This window comes from Tetrao urogallus (assembly GCF_951394365.1).
Source record: "Tetrao urogallus genome assembly, chromosome: 2".
NCBI lineage: Eukaryota > Metazoa > Chordata > Aves > Galliformes > Phasianidae > Tetrao > Tetrao urogallus.
In genome coordinates this window covers 104123792-104143016 of record NC_136814.1, presented here as the reverse complement: position 1 = coordinate 104143016, position 19225 = coordinate 104123792, and the positions used below count along the sequence as shown (strand labels likewise).

The window sequence follows — 19225 nt, the reverse complement described above, 5'->3', positions numbered from 1 at the left end:
TTTCCTATCTTCATGACACTATGATTCTATGACCGTGAGGATGGAGTAAAGGTATTTCTGCTGTTTTGCCCCAAGCCCTTTCCAAAAATGCCCGGGGAGGCTCAGCATCACCCCATTGGATTGCCCTCCCAGCACTTCTCCCTTCAGCTTTCAGCATTGCATCTTTGGACCCATGGATTTGAACCCTCCCAAAGCACAATCTTTGCACCACGCTCAGTTTTGGCTCTTCAGTCCCATTCCCCGGCCTCCTCCCAAACCCCCTCCCACTGCCTCGTGCCCATTGCAGCTCCTCCCAAGGAGGGGTCCCCAGTGCTGGGGATACGTACAGGGCTCATTCTCCAAAAAAGAGGAGGTCTCCATCATCGCATCCTCCGTGCCCAGCCCCAGGGCTGAGGGGGATGCAGAAGGAGGGGGGGGGGAGGGGGGGTGAAGCAGAGAAAAAAACACCGCCCTCCCCTGGATTGGTCAGAAATGACATCACCTCCCGGCTGTGAGCCAATGGGAGAGTTGCCTGCTTCCCCGAAATATCGCCTGAAATGTCGCTCCATCCCTGGATGCGCCGGGCAGCATCGGCTGGGGAGCACCCACAGCCAAAAATAAGGTGGAAATCATGAGGATCAACAAGAGAACGAGAGCCCATAGTGCCACGAGGAGGAAGGCTTGAGCTAAGCTGTTCACCAGGCAGCAGCTCAGGGTGGAAGAGCCACAGAGGGGCTCCTACACAGCACCCGTGTTCCCCAATGGATCTTCAGCTCTGGGTGTGAGAGCAAATGCTCAGCCCCTGGGAGACATTGCTGCCTTAAAGCTGTTTCTCTGCCTCTCTGGGAATGAGATTCAATGCTGGGGAAGAAACAGCATCCTTTATTATACAAAAAATTTGCCATCTTAAGGAGCCAAGCCATTCATTCATATTGTTTTCTGCAAACAATGTTGGTTGTTTTTTTTTTTTCCCCAACAAATTGTCCAGAAAAAGTCAAAACGCTTCGCTTTTGTCATCAGAAGTGATGCTTCGTTTCACTCGTTATTGCCATTTTTATGCCAGACACTGCAGGAAAACGTTCCCCTTGGGCCTGACAAAGAGAAACATTGCATCCTGCTCAGCAGTTTTGCTGCTTCTTACTTCCAAAGGATGCTTTGCTGTGCCCAAACGGGCCATGGGATGCCCAGATTTCCAGCTGGAAGGTGGTGGGCAGAACAACACAGCAGGATGCTGATGCTGATCTGCCTCTGTTCGCTGTATCGGGGCTGGAGATGGACCACGTCAGCCAACGTCACGAGGCAGAGGACCCCTGGGTTGTCCCCCCCCTCAACATCTCCTTTTGTTTTTCTACCAGCAGTGCTGGTTCTTAAGGAGCATCCTCTGCGAATGGTGAGAAACCATGGAAACAGCCTGTTAATGTCATCATCCTGCCAGGCTGTGCCTGGAGCACCGCATCCTGGGGTTTGGGGACACCTGGGTGTCCTTGGCACCGTGCAGGGACTTACAGGAGAAAAGGGGTTATAAAGCGAATCAAAACCCACTTGGGGTTTTGCTTTGGGGCTGTTGGTGCAGGATGCTTGGTGGGGACTGGGGGACAATGGGAGGCTGCTGTCCCCCCGTAGTGGGTTAGTAGATATGATAGTAGATATGGTTTAGTAGCTTGTGGTACTAATAGGAATGGGAGGGTGGTTGGAGTAGATGATCTTGCAGGTCGTTTCCAACCTTGCGATTCTGTGATTGGTGGCATTGTGCTGGAGGAGCTTTTTGTCCTCTCCATTCCACCTCTGAGTACACACTGCACATTGCCATCCCAGAGGTGAGGATTGACGGGAAACCCCTTAAAAAGGGGATGAGAAGGGATGAGCTCACTTTGGTCTGTAACGGAGAGAAACAGGATGGAGGCGGAGGTATGTGGGCACAGACGATGAGAAACCGTGACACCAGAATACCAGAATAGCTGTTTATTAAAGATAATTAAAAAAAAAAAAAGAGGTAACACACATAAATTCTCTTTTTCTGTCATCTTCTTTTTTTTTTTTCTGAGGGAAGTTGACTCTAAAAGAGCACCTGGGGAACCCCAGGATGGAGGTGACGCGGGACAGCAGCCCTACACAGGGACATCCTCATGGATGCGGACGCGGAGGGGACAGATGCGCAGCGCCTCAGGTGTTGCACCCACTGGTGTGCCCCCGACGTAGAAATAGGGGAAGACGGTGCCTCCAAACTTCTCATGGAAGGTGAAGATGTGCGTCTTGCAGTCGGCGTTGTAGAAGGAGAGCTCGCCTTCGTCGCAGTCCAGCTCGACGCGGATACGCACCAGGTCCCCCAGTGCCACCTCCGAGCGAGCCATGTTGGACGCCTGGCACATCTTGCTGTTCATCCCAGGAAGGCGATAGATATACCAGAACCCGGAACGCGCGTCATGGTGGAAGGTCCAATGGATGCCGCCACGCAGCTGGGCCACCCCGACCCTCCAGTTCGTGATGCCACCCAGGTGTACTTCCCAAGTATGGAAGCCGGTGGAGAATCCACGGGAACCCAGGATGCAGGGGGCCGAGGTGAAGCGCTCGGGGTTCTCCACCAGCAGCCTGTAGCTCCCGTTGGTGACGCTGGTCAGGTCTTCAGACACCGAGAGCCATCCTGCTGCCGAGTTGGGGTTGAAGCTGAAGGGGACTGGAGAGCAGACGTGTATTAGTGGTAGGGGTAAGGGCCTCAAGTCGTGCCAGGGGAGGTTCAGCTTGGACATTAGGAAAAAATTCTCTGCAAGAGCAGTGCTGCACAGCTGCCCAGGGAGGTGGTGGGGTCACCGTCCCTGGAGGTGTTCCAGAACCGTGGACATGTGGCACTGAGGGACGAGGGCAGTGGGCATGGTGGGGTGGGCTGGGGTTGGACTTGGAGATCTCAGAGGGTTTTTCCAACCTGAATGATGTGGTGATTCTAGGATTAGACATGGTGCGGATGGACCTGATGATCTTGGAGTTGTTTCCCAACCTTCTTGATACCATGAGTGGGTATAGTGGGGGTGGGTTGATGGTTGGACTAGAGGACCTTAGAGTTCCTTCCAACCTTCATGATTCTACAAATCTCTGCATTAGGAGGGCTGAGCCCAGCTTGTCTAAGGAATGAGCGTTATGGATGAGTCCTGCAAGCAGGCAACTTACCCATAATCTCCTTTCTGGTGGCAACCAAAGGCACAAACCCACCCATGCATGGAAGAATGCATCCTTTGGGGCTGCCTTTTTTTGAATGTAAGCACCCCAGAGCACCCCATGACTCTTGAACACATGGATGTGTTGAAAACATGGATGCTCCATGCCCTCAGTAGCATTCCCCCAGGCTGCCCAGAGCAGCGGCTGATCTCATCCTTGGACCACACTCCCTTCCCATTTCCTCACCGACAGTGATGATGTTCAGCATCTTCTTCCACACGTTGTACTGCAGTGAACCCAGGTACTTGGCAGAATCGATGAGCATCCCCAAAGGCACAGCCTCTGGCTCCTCAGCCGTGCAGGCAATCCTAGGGCAGGAAATGAGAACAGGGATGGGATGGGGCTGATGGCACCCTGCTTTTCTACAGGGTCTTCCACAACAGCACCCCACCTCTCCTACCAGGCTGTCTTCCCTTTGTGTGAACAGAGCAGAAGGTCCTGTTCCAGCTCCAGGGCTCCCACCTTGCTCTCATCCCAGGGAGGGGGCTACCCCAAATCCCCCCCCTGGCAGGGACATTAGGTTATTGGAACAGGGAGGTGGTGGGATCACCCTCCCTGGAGGTGTTCCAGAACCGTGGAGATGTGGCACTGAGGGATACAGTCAGTGGGTATGGTGGGGAAGAGTTAATGAAGAGGTCTTTCCCAAACTCCATGGTTCTAAGATTCTATGATATGGGGACCTGTCTGGTCCCTCACCAGACAGAGAACACGGCTGATCCCAGGACTCACCTGCGCTTACGGTTCTTGTGGGTCTGAAAGAGAAGGAGACAGCAGGCATCAAACTCTGCTCCTAAGGGTTACCAACACCCCAAGCCCGGTGCTGCTGTGCCCCGCGTGGCTGAGCCATGGGGACCCCATCAGGACTTTACCTTGAGGAAGGTGTAGTCGTCCTCCTCGAGGTCAGCCTGGAGCTGTCGGGCTTCGCTGCGCACCGCCTGGCTGCTCTCCGCCAGCTGCTTCATCTTGCTCTCAATGAGGCTGTGTTTGTGCTGCTTTTCCTCCTGCAGCTGCGACAGCAGCGCCTTTTCCTCATCCCGCAGGAACTCGTGCAGCTTCTCAAATTCCCTCTTGATCTGCTCCTCCAGCCGCTTGGCTTCCACCTGCCCAGTTAAGGATGTTAAGGTAGCTCCTTGTGCCCAGCACCCCTGCAATCCCTTCTGCTTCCCAAATTGCTCCTCCAGCTCTGGCCCTTGCTGAGGTCTCAGTGGGACCAAGCTGCCCTCCCATGTCAGGGAATGTGGAGATGAAGCCCTGAGCTCCATCTGAGACTTTCCTCCCACATGCATCACCCTCCCACTCTGGAGTCAGCTGCGTTCCTGTCTTGAGGTGTGTGCGCACCCATGTGCATGCAAGTGCATGTGTGTGCATGTGTGTGCATGTAAGTGGGGACTGGGCTCATTGCCACCCCCCTAGAAGGGACCACCAGGCTGCCACCCCACTGGCAGCAGCCACGCACCTTGTTGTGTTTGGAGATGGACTCGTAGGAGCGATGCACAGCCCCAAAATCCTTCACCTTGTCCTGCAGGGAGGTCTCCATGTTCTTCAGCTTGGCCTGCGGGGGGGAGACGCCCTCAGGACCATGGCAAGCCTACATCCCCAGGTTTCAAATGCAGAAAGACAAGAGCCCCAACCCCGGCAGGATGCGGTTAAGCAGGATCTTTGCTCCATCCATCCCTTCCCCTCCTGCAGCCCAGCACTGCCTACCCGCACCTCGGCGCTACGCAGACCCTAAACAGCAAGGCAGAGGTTTTGTTCCATGGCGAATCCTCCCTGCTATTTTTTTTTTCTTTCTTTTTTTGAACACAGCCAAGTTGCATCTCGCTCGGCGCCCTTTGCCCCGCGCCTTTTGAAATCTGGCGCATCCCCATAGGCTGAGTCACAGCGGCTGCGTCCTGGCACAGTGCCTGGCTCTGGCTCAGGGCCGTGCTCAGGGCTGTGCTCAGGGCTGTGCTCAAGGCTCTGCTCAGGGCTGTGTTTGAGGCCACCTCTCCCACATCCCCTCCCCATCTCCTCAAGGCCAGGAGTAGCCATGCTGTGCTAACTCAGCCCAAAGCTCCCTGCTCCCAACCCCGAGGCGCTGCCGCAATAACCAGCACAGCCAGATCCAGCTTGGTGGCAGCTCTCCAAACCCCTCCCAACCCACGGGAGCTTCGCCACGCTTCCCTTTCCCGCAGGCTTTTGGGGTTGAGTTGATGATTAAGGCGGGGAGAGCATCAGCAATGATGCTGTAGGGTTGCACCCACTCTCGTAATCTGGCACGAGCAGCCTGCACCCTAATATGCAGAGCGATGCCTCTCTCCATGCAATCAACCCCCAAGCATCGTTCCCTCACCCTGAAATCCATTGCCGTCTCCTGCACCGGCCTCATCTTGTGCCCTTCGTGCTGTTTGGAGCCCTGGCAGGCGAAGCACACCAGCTCCTTGTCATCCAGGCAGAACAGATTGGCTTCCTCGTGGTGCAGGGGGCAGAGGGCTGCGGGACGACCCTGTCTCCACCCTTCCTCTCGGAGGATCATCTCCACCAGGTTGTTGAGCGTGTGGTTGATGCGGAGGTCATCAAAGGAGGAGGTTTCCTTGCAGACGGGGCAGGCGTGGTGCCGGTGCTCCCAGGAGCGACTGATGCAGCCTTTGCAGAAGTTGTGACCGCAGCACAGCGTCACCGCCTCCCGGAAGGGTTCGTAGCAGATGGGGCACAGCAATTCCTCCTTGAAGGGGGTCGTGGAGGGTGAGACCAAAGCCGCCAAGCTGGAGGACGGGGAGTTGGCTTCATTTTCCATGGCTCTGTAGGGGAAAAAGGCAAAAGGAGCTGAGCTCCGGAGAGCAGCGACTGGAAAACAGCCCCGCTCGTGATGCAAACGGGTTTCCTGCCTGACTCACCCACAGCTCCTCCCGGCCGGCACTGGCCTGAATGACACCGCGGGGAGGGGACCGGCAGCGGCCATGTCCAGCTCCGGAGCACCCCTGCGCCCGGCTCCTCCCTCCCACTGCCTCCCTCGTGCTGAACCCTCAGCCCCAGCCTCATCCCCGTCTCACCCCGGCGTCCAAAGCCCCAGCCCGTCACCACAGCGCCTGCCTGAATCCCCAGCCCTGCTGTTACGCCGGTGTCACCTCGGTGTCCAAAGCCCCAACCCCTGTGTCGCCCCAGTATCCTGTCTCTTATCCCCTAGGTCACCCCGTGTCCTTTATCCCTCGTGTCCTGTCCTTTAGCCCCCTCTGCCATTCCCGGCGCCCGATCCCGGCTCTCAGTTCCCAGCCCCGATGCCACATAGGTGCGATCCTGTTTTCGTTGCCAGCCCCCGTACCTCGCCGAGGACGATGCGGACGGGTGGCAGCGCTTACAGCGAGCCCTGCGCCGCGCCGGTCGGTGCGCACCGCGAGCGGCTGCCGGCAGCATCTCGCTCTGGAAGGCACTCAGTGCTGGAGGAAGCAAAGGCGGTCCGAAGGGCGGGCGGGGGCCGGGCTGTGCTTACGGGGAGGGCTCTGGGCAGAGGGTCCGGCCCATCCCGGCTTTCTGCTTCCGTACAGACGCGGAAAGGTGGCGATTTTGTGGCTTGGGGACAAGGAGACCTCAATCCCTTGGGTCGGGCCATGAAAGCTGGCCGGTCCCATGGTGGGGAGCAGGGGGAGGGTGAAAAACAACTCAAGGGCAGCGTAATAATGGTGCTGTTTTGCTGCGGTGTGCACGTACAGAGAGAAACTGCAGGTGCTGTGTTGAAGGAGTCAAGGCTAAAAGATAAAGCTGGGCAGGAAAGCACTGCTGGGAATGAGACATAACCGTGGGGGAGGGAGGCATGTGACAGCCCTCATTGGGATAATCCTGCTGTAGCAGTGCTTTGGGCCAACTTTGCCCCAGAAGTGCAGAATTTGGGTCCAGATGTAGCAGAGCTGGGATAATAATGGAAAAATAATTGAGGGGTGAGTTGTCCGAGAGGAGTCCAGGGAGACAAAAGGAAGCAAAAGAATGGAATAAAGTGCAAAAGCAGATAGAGAAAGGTGGCTTTTTCAAACACCAGAATACTGGTGGTTATGCTGACCTGGGTCCCTGCAACAACCTGTATGGTGAGGGAAAACAACGGGGCTGATGCCACCATGGGGCCAGCAGAGCCCCCAGGTCCTGCTGCCTGCCCAGAAGCTGTGGCAGGGACAGTTCCAGCTTCTTCCCCAGGCCAGCGGGCAGGCAGTGGGGGTGAGACTCTGCCCAAGAGCACTGCTGAGAGCTCGCAAAGTGGAAAGATGAGAGGGGTCCTGGCTCGGACAAGCTGCAGGCAGTTCTTGGGTTGGGACAGTGCCACATCCCTGCTGCTCCCCAGCATCTTCAGAGGCTTTAGAGTGCTACTTGGAGGTTATACACACACTCCTGGCTCAAGTTTGGGAGAGGTTTATTAGGCCCTGACAGCAAGTCCTGGTTTCAGACACAGCTTCAGCTTGTGGCAGAGAAAAGCTGAGCCCTGGATCCATGCATTCATCGAGGTTCTTCAGGACAAGGCAGGTTCAGGTCCATCTGATGCACAGGAGGGGAGTGCAGCATGCTGTTTACCTGTGGTGAGAGGCACCCTGAGCCTGACAGTGACAGTATTTAGGTCTGTGGGCACACAGTGGGGACAGCTGGGGATGTGGCTCAGTGCTAACCCCCTCCTCCACTGGGATCACACTGGCCTAAGCACCCCTGTCTGCAGGCTGCAGGTCAGGGAGACACTGCACTCACCCCGGAGTTGATAAACTGCTTCAGCATCAGGCTTAGCTCAGAATTCTGCTGCTGTAGGACAGCTACTTCAGCAAGCAGGTTGGCCCTCCGTGTGAGGATGTTGCTGTGTAAAGAGGGCAGAGAATTAACCCGGCCCCAGGAACAGGCAAGGAGCTGCCAGAAAGTCTCTGGGGTCTAAGACACCCTTGTGAAGCCCATCTGCAGGGATATGGGGACGTGGACAACCTCCTGAGGCACTGTTGGGTGTCACTGGTGCTGTGCATCACTCTGCTGGTCCCCAGCACAGACCCAGTGTATCTCAGCTACCTAGGGGACATCACAGAGGCCCCTGCTGAGCACCTGCCCATGTAAGCAGTGGTAGCAAGGTTGGCAGATCCCTCTCCCAGCCAGTGTGCAGGGTCAGCCTGTGCCAGCCCTGCTGCAGTCCCCTCAGCCAAGACACTGGCTTTTCCCTTTTCCCCAGCATTACTGCCAAGTACTTACTAATATTCCTCCAGTGCCACCGCCAGAGCGTCCCACAGCTTCATTGTTGGCTCTGGGATAATGTGTGCCAAGGCTTCCCAGTACTCCCCATCCTTAGAGCTGTCTCGTTCCTGTAGCACCTCCTTTGCAGAACTGTCCTCCTCCCTGAGAGACAGAGAACAAAGTCCTGGAGCTCAGCTCTTCACGAGGAACAGCCCCGTAGCTCTTAGCTGCAGAGAGCTGTCGTCACTGTCACACAAATAAACACAACCCTGAAATTAATGGCACCTGCCTTCCTCATGGCTTTGTTTCCCTCTCCAGGCTGCTGTACATCTCCTGCCTGGTTGTACCCAGCCAACCCTCGCTCCAGCAATGAGGCTTGAAGCTGCCATCGACCTCCTTCCCCGGTGGGACTGTCCCCACCCCACTGCAACCTCATGAGGCAGGCAGGAGTGGCTCTCAGAACAGACAGCAATACAATATCCCCCAGCCCTGTCCACACACCCCCAAAGTTCCTTGTCCTGTTGCCTCAGCTCTGTCTGGTTCTTTCCTAATGACAGCAGTTCTGTTTTGCCCTCAGTCCCACCTCAGTTTGCGAAAATCCTGCACAAATGCTTTCAGGATCTTTAGGACGTCATCAGCACGGATGTACACAGATGGAAGGGAGCCCAGTGGTCTCTGAGAGGATTTGAGCTCATCACTCTGGGCACTGGATTCACCATCTGCTCTGTCCTCACCCACGTCTGTGACATCTTCTCCACCTGGGCTTCCCTGGCTCTGGAAGGAAGGTCAGCAAGCTGGGCACGGTGCCCTTCCACCAACTCCTCCTCCACAAGAGCCACCTTCCTCCCAAGAGCTTCCAACCACCTGCAGCCTCATCCTCTGGCAACTTTAGGCAGCTCAGACATGAACGGATGTGCAAAAGTTCCTGTTCAGCCATGGCAGAAGATGACTGCAACCCATCAACCTAATTTTTACCAACAGACTGTGCTTGTAGCTACCATAAAATGGGTCAGGGATGTTTTCCAGCTTGGAGGTCAATCAGCACTGCTTTGCTATGTCCCTGGGTACATAATCACTAATACAAGGCACCTTGTTTAAATGCCCTGTTGAGATCAACCCAGCTCCACCTCCTCTAATTAAGGACCCCGTAGCCTTGATATCCCCACACCTAGCCTTGTGGGTTATGTCCTGGGGTGTGTGTGGCCATAGAGCAGCCCTGGCACTGTTCACAGGGTTATTTTAATGCCCCCTGCCCCATTTCTGCCTTCCCTTGGTGTTCAGGAGATATTCTGCTCCCCATCCCACATATGCCCTGCTCTGCTGGGCTCTCCCTGCTGTCCCTAGCAGTCCTACCTGGCTGAGAGCTCCTTCCTTGCCTTTGTACTTCAAGAAGAAATCCACCAGCTGGTACAGGTCATCCTCACTGTCAATCTCAAGGGCCTGGGGAGCAAAAGAATATGGTTAGCATCACTGAGACAACACAAGAGGGGGAGCTAAAACAACAACAAATATTTTACAGGAGAAAAGGGTGCAGAACCTGAGCAGGATTGAGTGGTAAGAAGTGGTCTGCATGTGACAGGTGGAGGCATCTGTGGATGAGGGGCTTTGAGAACTGACCAGAGGAGCATGCTTCATGCCCTCCCACAATGCTCCTCTCCCCTTATGCCACAAAGTTCCACAGCCGGATCTTCCTCAGGCTTCTCAGTCCTATGCCACACAGACAGGTTGGCGACAGCCCCTCTCGTCTCTGATGGCCATTCTTGGGTTCTGTACCCTCTCTATAAATCACAGCTTGTTCTTCTGGTCACCCTACACTCCTCAGGTTCTCCAGACCTTCCTGCTCCAGACTTTCCCACTTGCTTCTCATTTTCCAGGAGGAGAGAGGTCAAAACATAGAGGCAGTTCCCCAGCAGTGGCCTGACCAGTTCAGAGCAAAGCCCCATGACTATCACTATCACTCCTGATGGGCCAACAGACAACTCACCGAAAAGATGGAGTCAAGCCTCAAGAGGGTGCATTCATGCTTTCCCAGTGCACGCAGAGGCTTCAGCAGCTTTCTCTCAATGAGGAAACCCTTGCCAGACACAAAGAGAAAAGGGAGCACAGAAACAGTGAGCATCTCCATTCCTGCCCAGAACCCAGCACCCTGCAGCCAACCTTTGCCATGCTATGGCTGTGCCACCCTCTAAGGACAGGCTGTGTGGGGAAAGTTGGCAGCAGCATGAGGATATTCCTCTTGTCTGCCTTTTTTGATCAAGACAGGTACTGCATCATCACGCACCGACTCATCGCTCACGAGCTCCAGGATCCTCTTGGCAGTCTTTTTGGAGATATTTTGCAGAGGTGTGGCTGTATCCCCAGCCTTTGCTGTGTTTTCTTTTTGGCCTTCTCCGCTGCCCACTTCTTCCTTCTTCTCTTTCTTCTCCTGTGCCCCACTGGTGCTCTCTGAAACAGAAAAAAGGGTGAGAAAAAAGTCTTCATGCTTTGATTGTGCTCCCCAGGTCAGTACTAGTAACATCACTGCAGCAGTCACCAGGGAAATCACAGTTATTCCTGGTGACCTGGAAATTATGCCAAAAAGACCAGGATGCAAGCTGACTCTGGGTCAGCTCATCTGGAACTGGGAGCAACGGGCACAGCTCAGTGCAAAGATCCCCAAGGTGGCTTGGAATGAGCCAGCTCAGAGCTGGGCACGTGTCAGACCCTGACTGAACTCACAAAGTGGGTCAGATCCCTTTGCAATGGCAAAGACAGGAGAGGCAGCGGGGCTCTCATGGAGGTGAGGGTTACCCAGTGCCACAGGGGTGACAAGGGCACTGAGGCTGTGAGTCCCACCTGTCAGGACCTCTGCAGCCAACTTGGTCGCCACCCTCTTTGCCTTGTAATGCCTGAAGGGGCCGATGTTGTTGAGGAACCAGTAATGAGGCTCTTCCCAGGGCAGCCCCAGTTGCTGGGTGTGAATGATGCGATCAGCATCCAGGGCTTTCCTCATTAACCCTTTGGCTTCCTCCTCGTTCATAAGCCAGACCTTCATGAACTTCTCAGCATCACTGGCTGCAAAGTGCCTGTGCAGAGAAAGAAAGCCCGTGGAAGCAGGCTTTGTGTCCATAAGTGAGTCAGCTCCCCTCCATACCTCTTTCAAATGCTCTGAAGCCTCAGCACAGATGGATGTCCAGGCCTCCACACACAGCCCACCTCATCCTCCTCTGCACCTCCTTGCACTGTCCCGTGATGCGCTCGCAGTCAGCTGCAAGGCTCTGGTTCTCCTCTCTGAACTGCTTCTCTTGTTTGACCAGTTTTGTTCTCAGATTATTGAGTAAGCTGTGGAGCCTGAAGAGGGATAGCAAAGCTGGGGATTCCCAAAGAGGCACCTTTGGGCAAATCTCACATGTATGAAGGCTTTGGGAGTTGGAGCTACCGTCTGCTAGGGACTACTCAACGCCAAGATCTGACTGAACCCCACCAAGTTGTCACAGTTTGGTTACTGCCAGCTTATTCAAACTGTTCTGGAGATGGTGCTGCCCTGTGCTAAACCCTGCTCCTGCCCAGGGATGGGCTGGGTAAGAGCTCACTGTCCTGTGCTAGTGATGGTTTCAAAAACAAAATGGTTACAAAAACAAATGGCTGGGAGATGGCAGCAGGCAGAGCCCATCCTCCAGAGATGGTTTTTTACCGGTTGAGCTTCCTCTTCTGTTGTGATCTGATGATGGTGTTCTCCTCATCCTGCTTCTTAAGCACCTGCAAGTTGTATTCCAGCTTCTCCTGGTTCACCAAATAGACGGCTTTCATATGCTGGAGCTGCCTCTCCAGGTTCTGTCAATTCAGAAAACATGGACAGAAGCTGTGCTGTAAGTAAAGGACACAGAGAAGCCTGACCATAGTGATCCTGCACCTTCAAACTCAGCTTCTCAGGCACATTTCTCCCAGCTAACCCCTCCTGCCTGGCCCACAAGATGGAGATGTTGGTTGTCCATGAGCACACGTTGCAGGGCCATCTCTGGGGAAGGGAGAAGGGAATGAAGATGTACCTGACTTACAGTCACTGGGGTACTTAGCTCTTGGTCTTCACCTTTAGCACCTTTAGTTCCTGTTCCAGGGACACCTCAGGACAGTGGTATCAATAATCAAGAAAACCAGTACTTCCAACTTCTCATTTCTTATTCTCCCTTAACTGGAAGGGTAATGTCTGGGCTACAAAGAATTACACAAATGCAGTACTGAAGGGAACCACGAGGACATTTTGCTCACCCCTCCACCCCGCAGAGGGAACAGCATCACCAAGACAGGCCCAGCAGATGTTCATTTTTGCTATTCCTAACACCCTGCATCAAAGCACAGCTGCTGTTGATAACCACTGAGCAAGTCCTTGCACTTTTAGCTCTCTTGGCTTGAAATCTCAAGCCTAAATCTGAATGCTAATTTAAGTCTTCCCTATCCAAACTCAAAACTGTGACTTCTTGCATCTGATGTGGACGCAGAGAAGCCATTCTCCTCCTCTATCATACAAGACTGTGAGAATTTATAGACAGAGCTCCTCCCCAACAAAATCTCTTCAAACATCCCCAATCTCTCCACCTTTCACTACATGGCATTCAACTACTTGCTTTTTTTCCAGACTGTGTTATTCCCTGGTGTGTTGCCAAACCTGAATGAGGACATGCAGGTACAAAGTTGAGAGGAATAGTTCTCTCTCCTGCTTTATGTACGGCTCTTCTGAAACTACAGTTAAACAGAGCAGGTGCTTTTTCACAACAGCACCACAGTGCCATTGGTGAACCTTGATCTCCATTGCTGTCTCCCTCCCCAAATGGCTCAGAGCCACCTGTGAACATATCAGCCCCTCAGTTATCAATATGAAGTCGAAGAAGTCACAGAATCTAGACTGTTGGACTTGCTCTTTCAAGTGGACAGGGACAGCAATGCTTTACCTACTGTTGTGAAAACCACAGGTTTGTGTTGCAAAACCTTCCTGGCTTGTATTTCCCCAGGCCTCCTAGGGAAACATCATGTGGGACTGTCCTAGTTTTGGCTGAGACAGAGTGAATTTTCTTTGGAGCATCTGGCACCGTGCCCTGTTATGGGTTTAGGAGGAGAAGAATTCTGATAACACACTGATGTGTTGTTGTTGCAGAGCAGTGCTTACACAGAGCCAAGGACTTTTCTCATTGCTGCCCACATGGCCAGTGAGGAGAGTAGGGGCTCAAAAGGAGCTGGAAGGGAACAGAACCAGGACAGCTGACTAAAATCATCAGAGGGAGATCCCATACCAGGCAGCATCATGCTCAGAAATAAAAATGGAGGGGATAAGGGAGTAGTTAACACGATTGTGTATCACTTGCTTTGTATACTCTTTATTATTTTTTTTTCCCTTCCTTTTCTGTTCTATTAAACTGTTTTTATGCCAACCATAAGTTTTACTTTTTTTCTGATTCTTTCCCCCACCCCACTGAGGGTGAGTGAGTGAACAGCTGTGTGGTGCTGAGCTGCCTGCTGGGTTACACCACAATAAGCAATGAGCCTTACTAAAGTCACAAGCAAGTCTATTTCTACTATGCAGCATGGGAAACAACATATGACAACAAGCAGGGAAGGTATCAGCTGTGGTTGTGTCTTCTGCTGAGCCAAGGAGGCTGAAGTGGACTTTCCTGGATGCATTCAAGGCCAGGCTGGATGTGGCTTTGGGCAGCCTCAACATTCCCAGTTGCTTCATACATCCTAGAGCTGCTACAGACCACTTAGAAGCCAAGGGCACATTGATACTGTCCTGTGGATCCCTTTGGAGAGGAGAAACAAAAAGCTCCATCATGCTGTTGGCATGGAGCTGGACTGTGCATGCTGAAGAGCTGAGGTGATCTGATACCAGATGCAGCTTTCACACCATCCACCTGCCCTCCAGAGCACTGAACAAATCAAATGGCACACAGCAGCCCTTTCTGTACCTGCACATCACTCTCCAGATGAATCTTCATGCTGTTATACTCCTCCTCATCCTGCACTCGCAGCTGATTCAGCTGTTTCTCAAACTCTTCCACCTTCTTCACACGGGCATGCAGGTATTCCAGCTAAGGGCAAAAGAAGAATATCATCCATCAGTGGTGACAGCTTCCTCCCATGATCACAGCTCCCTCAGCCAGCACTAAGCAAGGTCATGCATGGATAATTTCCTGGCATAGCAGGCTAAAAAACCTGCCCCTCTGCCCACCGTGCACCTGAGCAAGCAGCTGCCATCGTGCACACTTGTTTTCCAAGGCAGCTCAGTGCTGGAGAGCAGCACCAGTCCTGGCAGAGTTGATAAATCTCATGGGGACTTTACCTGTTTTGTGTTGAGGGTTTGGATGGCCTCCTCCCACTTCTTCCTGTTGTTGTCCAGCAGCTCTCGCCGTTCGAGCTCAAAAGCTTTCTGCCAAGGAGACAGAGCTCTTTACCATCATGTTGGCACCTCAATTTGCCAGCCTCATGCTAGTCCACATCAGGAGAGGACTGACAGCTGCTCCTGTCTGATGAACACACACACACACACACAGGCTGATGTCGCCTCTTGCTGGCAGAGATCTGAGCACACTGGGATTGCTGTCAGCCACCCAGACCCACGAGGGCTGCTTTTGGTGGCAGCTCTGTAAATTCACTGGAAATCATTGTCTGGTGTCGAGCCCTCACTCAACAACACATACAAGCTTGATCTGTGACTTTCCATGCTCTGCAGAAGGTAGGACTTAGGACCAACAAGGCTCCTTCTTGGCTTTTAGCAAGACAGATAACCAGCATGAAGCAGCAATAGCTTTTAAATGTTACCACACTACTTTGTGCTGAACCAAAGTGATTCACAGCATTGTATAAAGCAGTCCCTCAGCACCCAGCATCATTCAGTGCTTTTACTTGGCCAGATTTGAGCTTCACTCAAGGCATCAACTCTCTGCTCTGGACAGTAGTCAACCCAGCCAGTGGAAAGAGGCTGAGGACCTCTGGCCACAGATATGGAGAAGGGAACAGCAGCAGCCTTTCTCCCTGAACTCTCTCCCTCCACTGAATGAACTGGCTACCTCAATCTGATGGATGTTGTGACGGTAAGTTTTCAACATCATCCTGATTTGCTCCTCCATTCTCTCCAAAAGCAGGTGGATGTCATCTGACTGCTTCTTAATGGTTTGCACGTATTGCTCATCTTTGTTTTTCAGCTCCTGGAGGAGGACAGCAGATGCTGAAATCAGAGAGAATATTTTACTAGAGGATAACAGAGAACATAGGACCCAGATGCTGCCTTTTCCAAAGGAGAAGAGGTGACAAGGACAAAAGGCCATGAGGTATTTAGGAGGAAAGGAGGCAGGAGAGACAGATCACCACCAAAGGTCACAGCAGGTGAGAAGATGGAGTGGGAGGTGACACACCTGCAGTCAGGCCACTCCTGCTCCTGAGGGCTAAGGAAGGTGCTGTGGGGAGGACTTGCTTCCCTCTAGGAAAACAATCTGTTTCTCAACCACTTTATATTACACTACTGTGAAGTCTGGGATCTGCCATTTTGACACTGGTGGCCCTGCCTGTGGCAGGGGGGTTGGAGATTCATGATCCTTGAGGTCCCTTCCAACCCTGTGGTTCTGTGACACATTGCTACTGGTGTCCTGCACATCTGTCCCTGTACACCAAGCACTACCAAGGCACTGGATCTCACTGTCAACACTGCATCACTTGCATTGCAACTCCTGGCACATTTGTCCTGGACCAACTGACACTGCACACATCCCAGCCATGTGCTGGGGCCTTGGAGAGCCAGAGGGATTGCTATTGCTTTAGAACAGCATCCTCCAGAGCTTAAAAATTTCAGTCTTCCCTGGTTACCCCTGCATGGTCCCCACGCTACCTGCTGCAGTTCACCAATGAGCTTGTTCTTCTCCTCCAGAAGCTGCGTGCACAGCTGCTGCTGTTGGTTCAGCAGCTGCCACAGCTCCTGAGGGATTGTCATCTCCTTGGCCAAGGCCCACTTCGAGGTGATCTCCTCAAACTTGTCAGCACTGGTCCTGGCTTCATTCTCCAGCTTCTCCACCCTGTGAGCAGTAAAAGAAGATAAAACCAGGGCAAGGCAGCACTAGAAAAAATTCTCAGCAAGGAACTGATGTCTTGCTCCAGCCAGCCTCCCACAAACTGTTCCTGCAGTGCCCTCCAAAGGCAACCAAGAGAAAGGACCCGGTGTTTTTTAGCTGATCTCTGCAGGCAAGGCTGAAACAGCCAGTCCTTTGGAGATCCCTCTGAGGAAGCAGCACAGGTCAGCCAAGGCAGCCGCAGAGCAGTTGGAGAATAACTGAGGCTGGAAGAGCCTCAGGAGCAGAGCAGGCTGTGCAAGGCCTCATTCAGGCAAGTGCTGAGTATCTCCAAGGAGGAAGCTCCCTGCATCACCATGGGCCCCTGAGCTAGCATCTGATCACCCTCTCCATGAAGACATATATATGCACTTCCTCACATTAGCACAGCCTCACATTTTTCCCAATCCTCATACACAGCAGCCTGGTGTGGCTGGCCCTGCACATACTCATGCTATAGCTAACAATGACTCACTGCTAAAAACAGAAGGCAACCTCTGGAAACAGATCATTTACCAAGTCACATCTAAGCACTGGTTGGCATGTTCTCCAGCACAGTGTCACCTCTGGTCTCAGTGAGCTGCTTGGTCAGTCAGAAGTGAGGACAGCTGTATGAGCAAGGAGACCACAAGTATGTGGAACAGCCTTCTAGGCAGAAGCTGAGAACCAGCTGTATTTCTCCCAGGCTGGAGACAAAGCTGTGATGGGTCTAGAGAAGACAGGTAACCAGAGTGCCTGGAGTACAGCAGTACCACTTAAGGAAGTCACTAGCCTTGGCATGCCACAGTCTGTAAACATCTATCTGTGGCAGGTGGGACCTGGGAGCTCTTGTGTGCCTAAATTTTTTCTTTGGAAATTAATTACAGTGCAATCCTAACTTTTAAGTGTATGTGGATGATCAGAGTTATGATACTTTGCATGTAATGCAGACATCTTGGGAAGTGCTCAGAGAGCTGCACAATCATCCGTCACTCCTTCCCAGCAGAGCAAACCCACGCCACAGCCTCTTACCTCTGTAGCTTCAGCTCGGCCTGTTCTGCTCTCCTCTGTGTTTCCCTCAAGTCAGCAGCCACCTGGATATCTGTCACCATCCGTGTGCCTTCAAAGAGCAGCTTGGCCAGCTTCTGTGAAGGAGATGGTACACATACCTGACTTCAGCTCTGGAGGGAGGGATACTGGAGCTGCTCTCATTATGCTGTCAAGGCTCCAGATCCTATCCCCACACTGAGAAACCTGTGTAGATCCATAAACTCATCTTCTCATTCTATGGCAAGGTTCAACAAGCACTGGAAAGACCTCAGTGCACCCACGGGTCCTCCTTCACTTGGAGAGCCCCGAACGTCAACAGCACCAAGAGGAACTGGCCCGTGCTCAGTGCACATTTCTGTTTTGCTTTCCCTGTATTTGGACAGTGAGATTTGAGTCTGGACGGACAGCTCCACTCCAAAATCCTTCCAATCCATGGGCATTTTACTAGAGGGAAATCTTGTCTTCAATATGTGGCCCATGAATCCCCTCCCACTTGGTCCTACAGAGCTTCTGCCTCTGCTTCCTCTCTCATAAAGGCTGCTGGGTGACACTGAGCACTGCATGAAGCCTACAGTTTAGGAATCCAAGAGGACCTTCCTGTCTTGCTGTCATACCTGCCGGCTCTCCTCAACCTGCTTGTGGCTGATTCTCTCCTCTCCCACCTCTTCAACCTCCTCCTCTGGCTCCTCATTTTCTCCAAGGTCTTGCCTGAGCATGAAAGGGAAAAAGACAGAACCTTTTACACACTATCTTCCTAATGTTGAGAGATCATCTTGCAAGGCTTGCGACTCCATCCCAGCACAGGCAACACAATTCAGCAGGCTCACCGTGCCCCGAAAAGCGCAGAAAAGAGGCAGCAAAAGGTGGACCAACCTCCTGGTCCTAGGCCCACAGCTCGTGTGGGTTGGGGGATGCTGTAAGAACTGATGCCATCTCCAGGCAGGTGGTCCCTGAGGTTATGCTGCTGCTGGAAGTACTGGGGTCAGGGAGCCGGTATCAGTTTGGGGTGAACTGGTACTGCTCTGAGGCTGTGTGCACCAATCCTTGGGCCCGTTTGGGGAAGAGGAGGTCATCAGGATGGTGGATTCCAGGGGGAAGGCACTGCTTTGGTGCTGGCTGGGGGCTGCCAGCTGGGATGGGGAACAGGCCTGGCCTGTGGGGGCGTGGAGAAGGGCAGACCCAGACACGGCATGCTTCAGGAAGAGAGGCCTGCGCCGGACAAAGGCAGCAAGGGCCAGGAGGGGAGGGCAGAAGGCTCGTGACCAGCAGGACTCGGGGTGCGGTACCGCCGTGAGGCAGAAGGACAGGCCGCGGGATGGACGCCCCGCTTCTCACCGGCGCTGTGCATCGAGGCGGGCGGCGATGCGGCGGCGGCGAGCGGCGATCCGCTCCTCGGGGCCCGGCTCCGGTTGTGACTCCCGGTCCAGGCCCGGCTCCCGCCACCGCGACCCCACCAACTCCTCTCCCGCTCCGCGGCTCATGAGAAAACACGTTGCCTGGCAACGTACGTACCGCGCACGCGCAGTGGTACGGCGCCGCCGCTGAGGCGTCGCGCTGTCGCCTAGCAACAAGGGTGCTGCGCATGCGCGTAGCGACAGTCTGGTTGCTTTGCGGCTCTCCGTCGCCAGGCAACGGCACGTCCGTGCGTGCGTCTAACGCCCACCGCCAGAGTTGCTGCGCATGCGCAGTAGAGCCAAGGGTGATGCGGGGGGATCGCGCCTGAGGGGTGAGGCTATGGGCAGTGGCAGCAGAGCTGAGTCGGTCCT

The 19225-nt window shown here is 53.7% G+C and overlaps 2 protein-coding genes across 2 annotated transcripts; both read right to left on the bottom strand.

Annotated features, from left to right (window-relative positions):
• Positions 1-2087: 2087 nt before the first annotated feature.
• Positions 2088-6582, bottom strand: TRIM35 (tripartite motif containing 35; the record flags this gene model as incomplete). The annotated part of the gene is made up of 7 exons (XM_079550424.1): positions 2088-2653; positions 3376-3497; positions 3919-3941; positions 4059-4289; positions 4646-4777; positions 5522-5969; positions 6491-6582. 7 exons carry the CDS (start codon positions 6580-6582, stop codon positions 2088-2090), a joined length of 1614 nt encoding a protein of 537 aa, XP_079406550.1.
• Positions 6583-7650: 1068 nt separating this feature from the next.
• Positions 7651-18940, bottom strand: DRC1 (dynein regulatory complex subunit 1; the record flags this gene model as incomplete). The annotated part of the gene is made up of 17 exons (XM_079550400.1): positions 7651-7725; positions 7894-7996; positions 8377-8520; positions 8942-9132; positions 9712-9798; positions 10343-10432; positions 10640-10803; positions 11194-11423; positions 11554-11688; positions 12032-12171; positions 14298-14420; positions 14672-14758; positions 15399-15536; positions 16214-16397; positions 17442-17554; positions 18074-18167; positions 18795-18940. 17 exons carry the CDS (start codon positions 18938-18940, stop codon positions 7651-7653), a joined length of 2244 nt encoding a protein of 747 aa, XP_079406526.1.
• Positions 18941-19225: the final 285 nt, after the last annotated feature.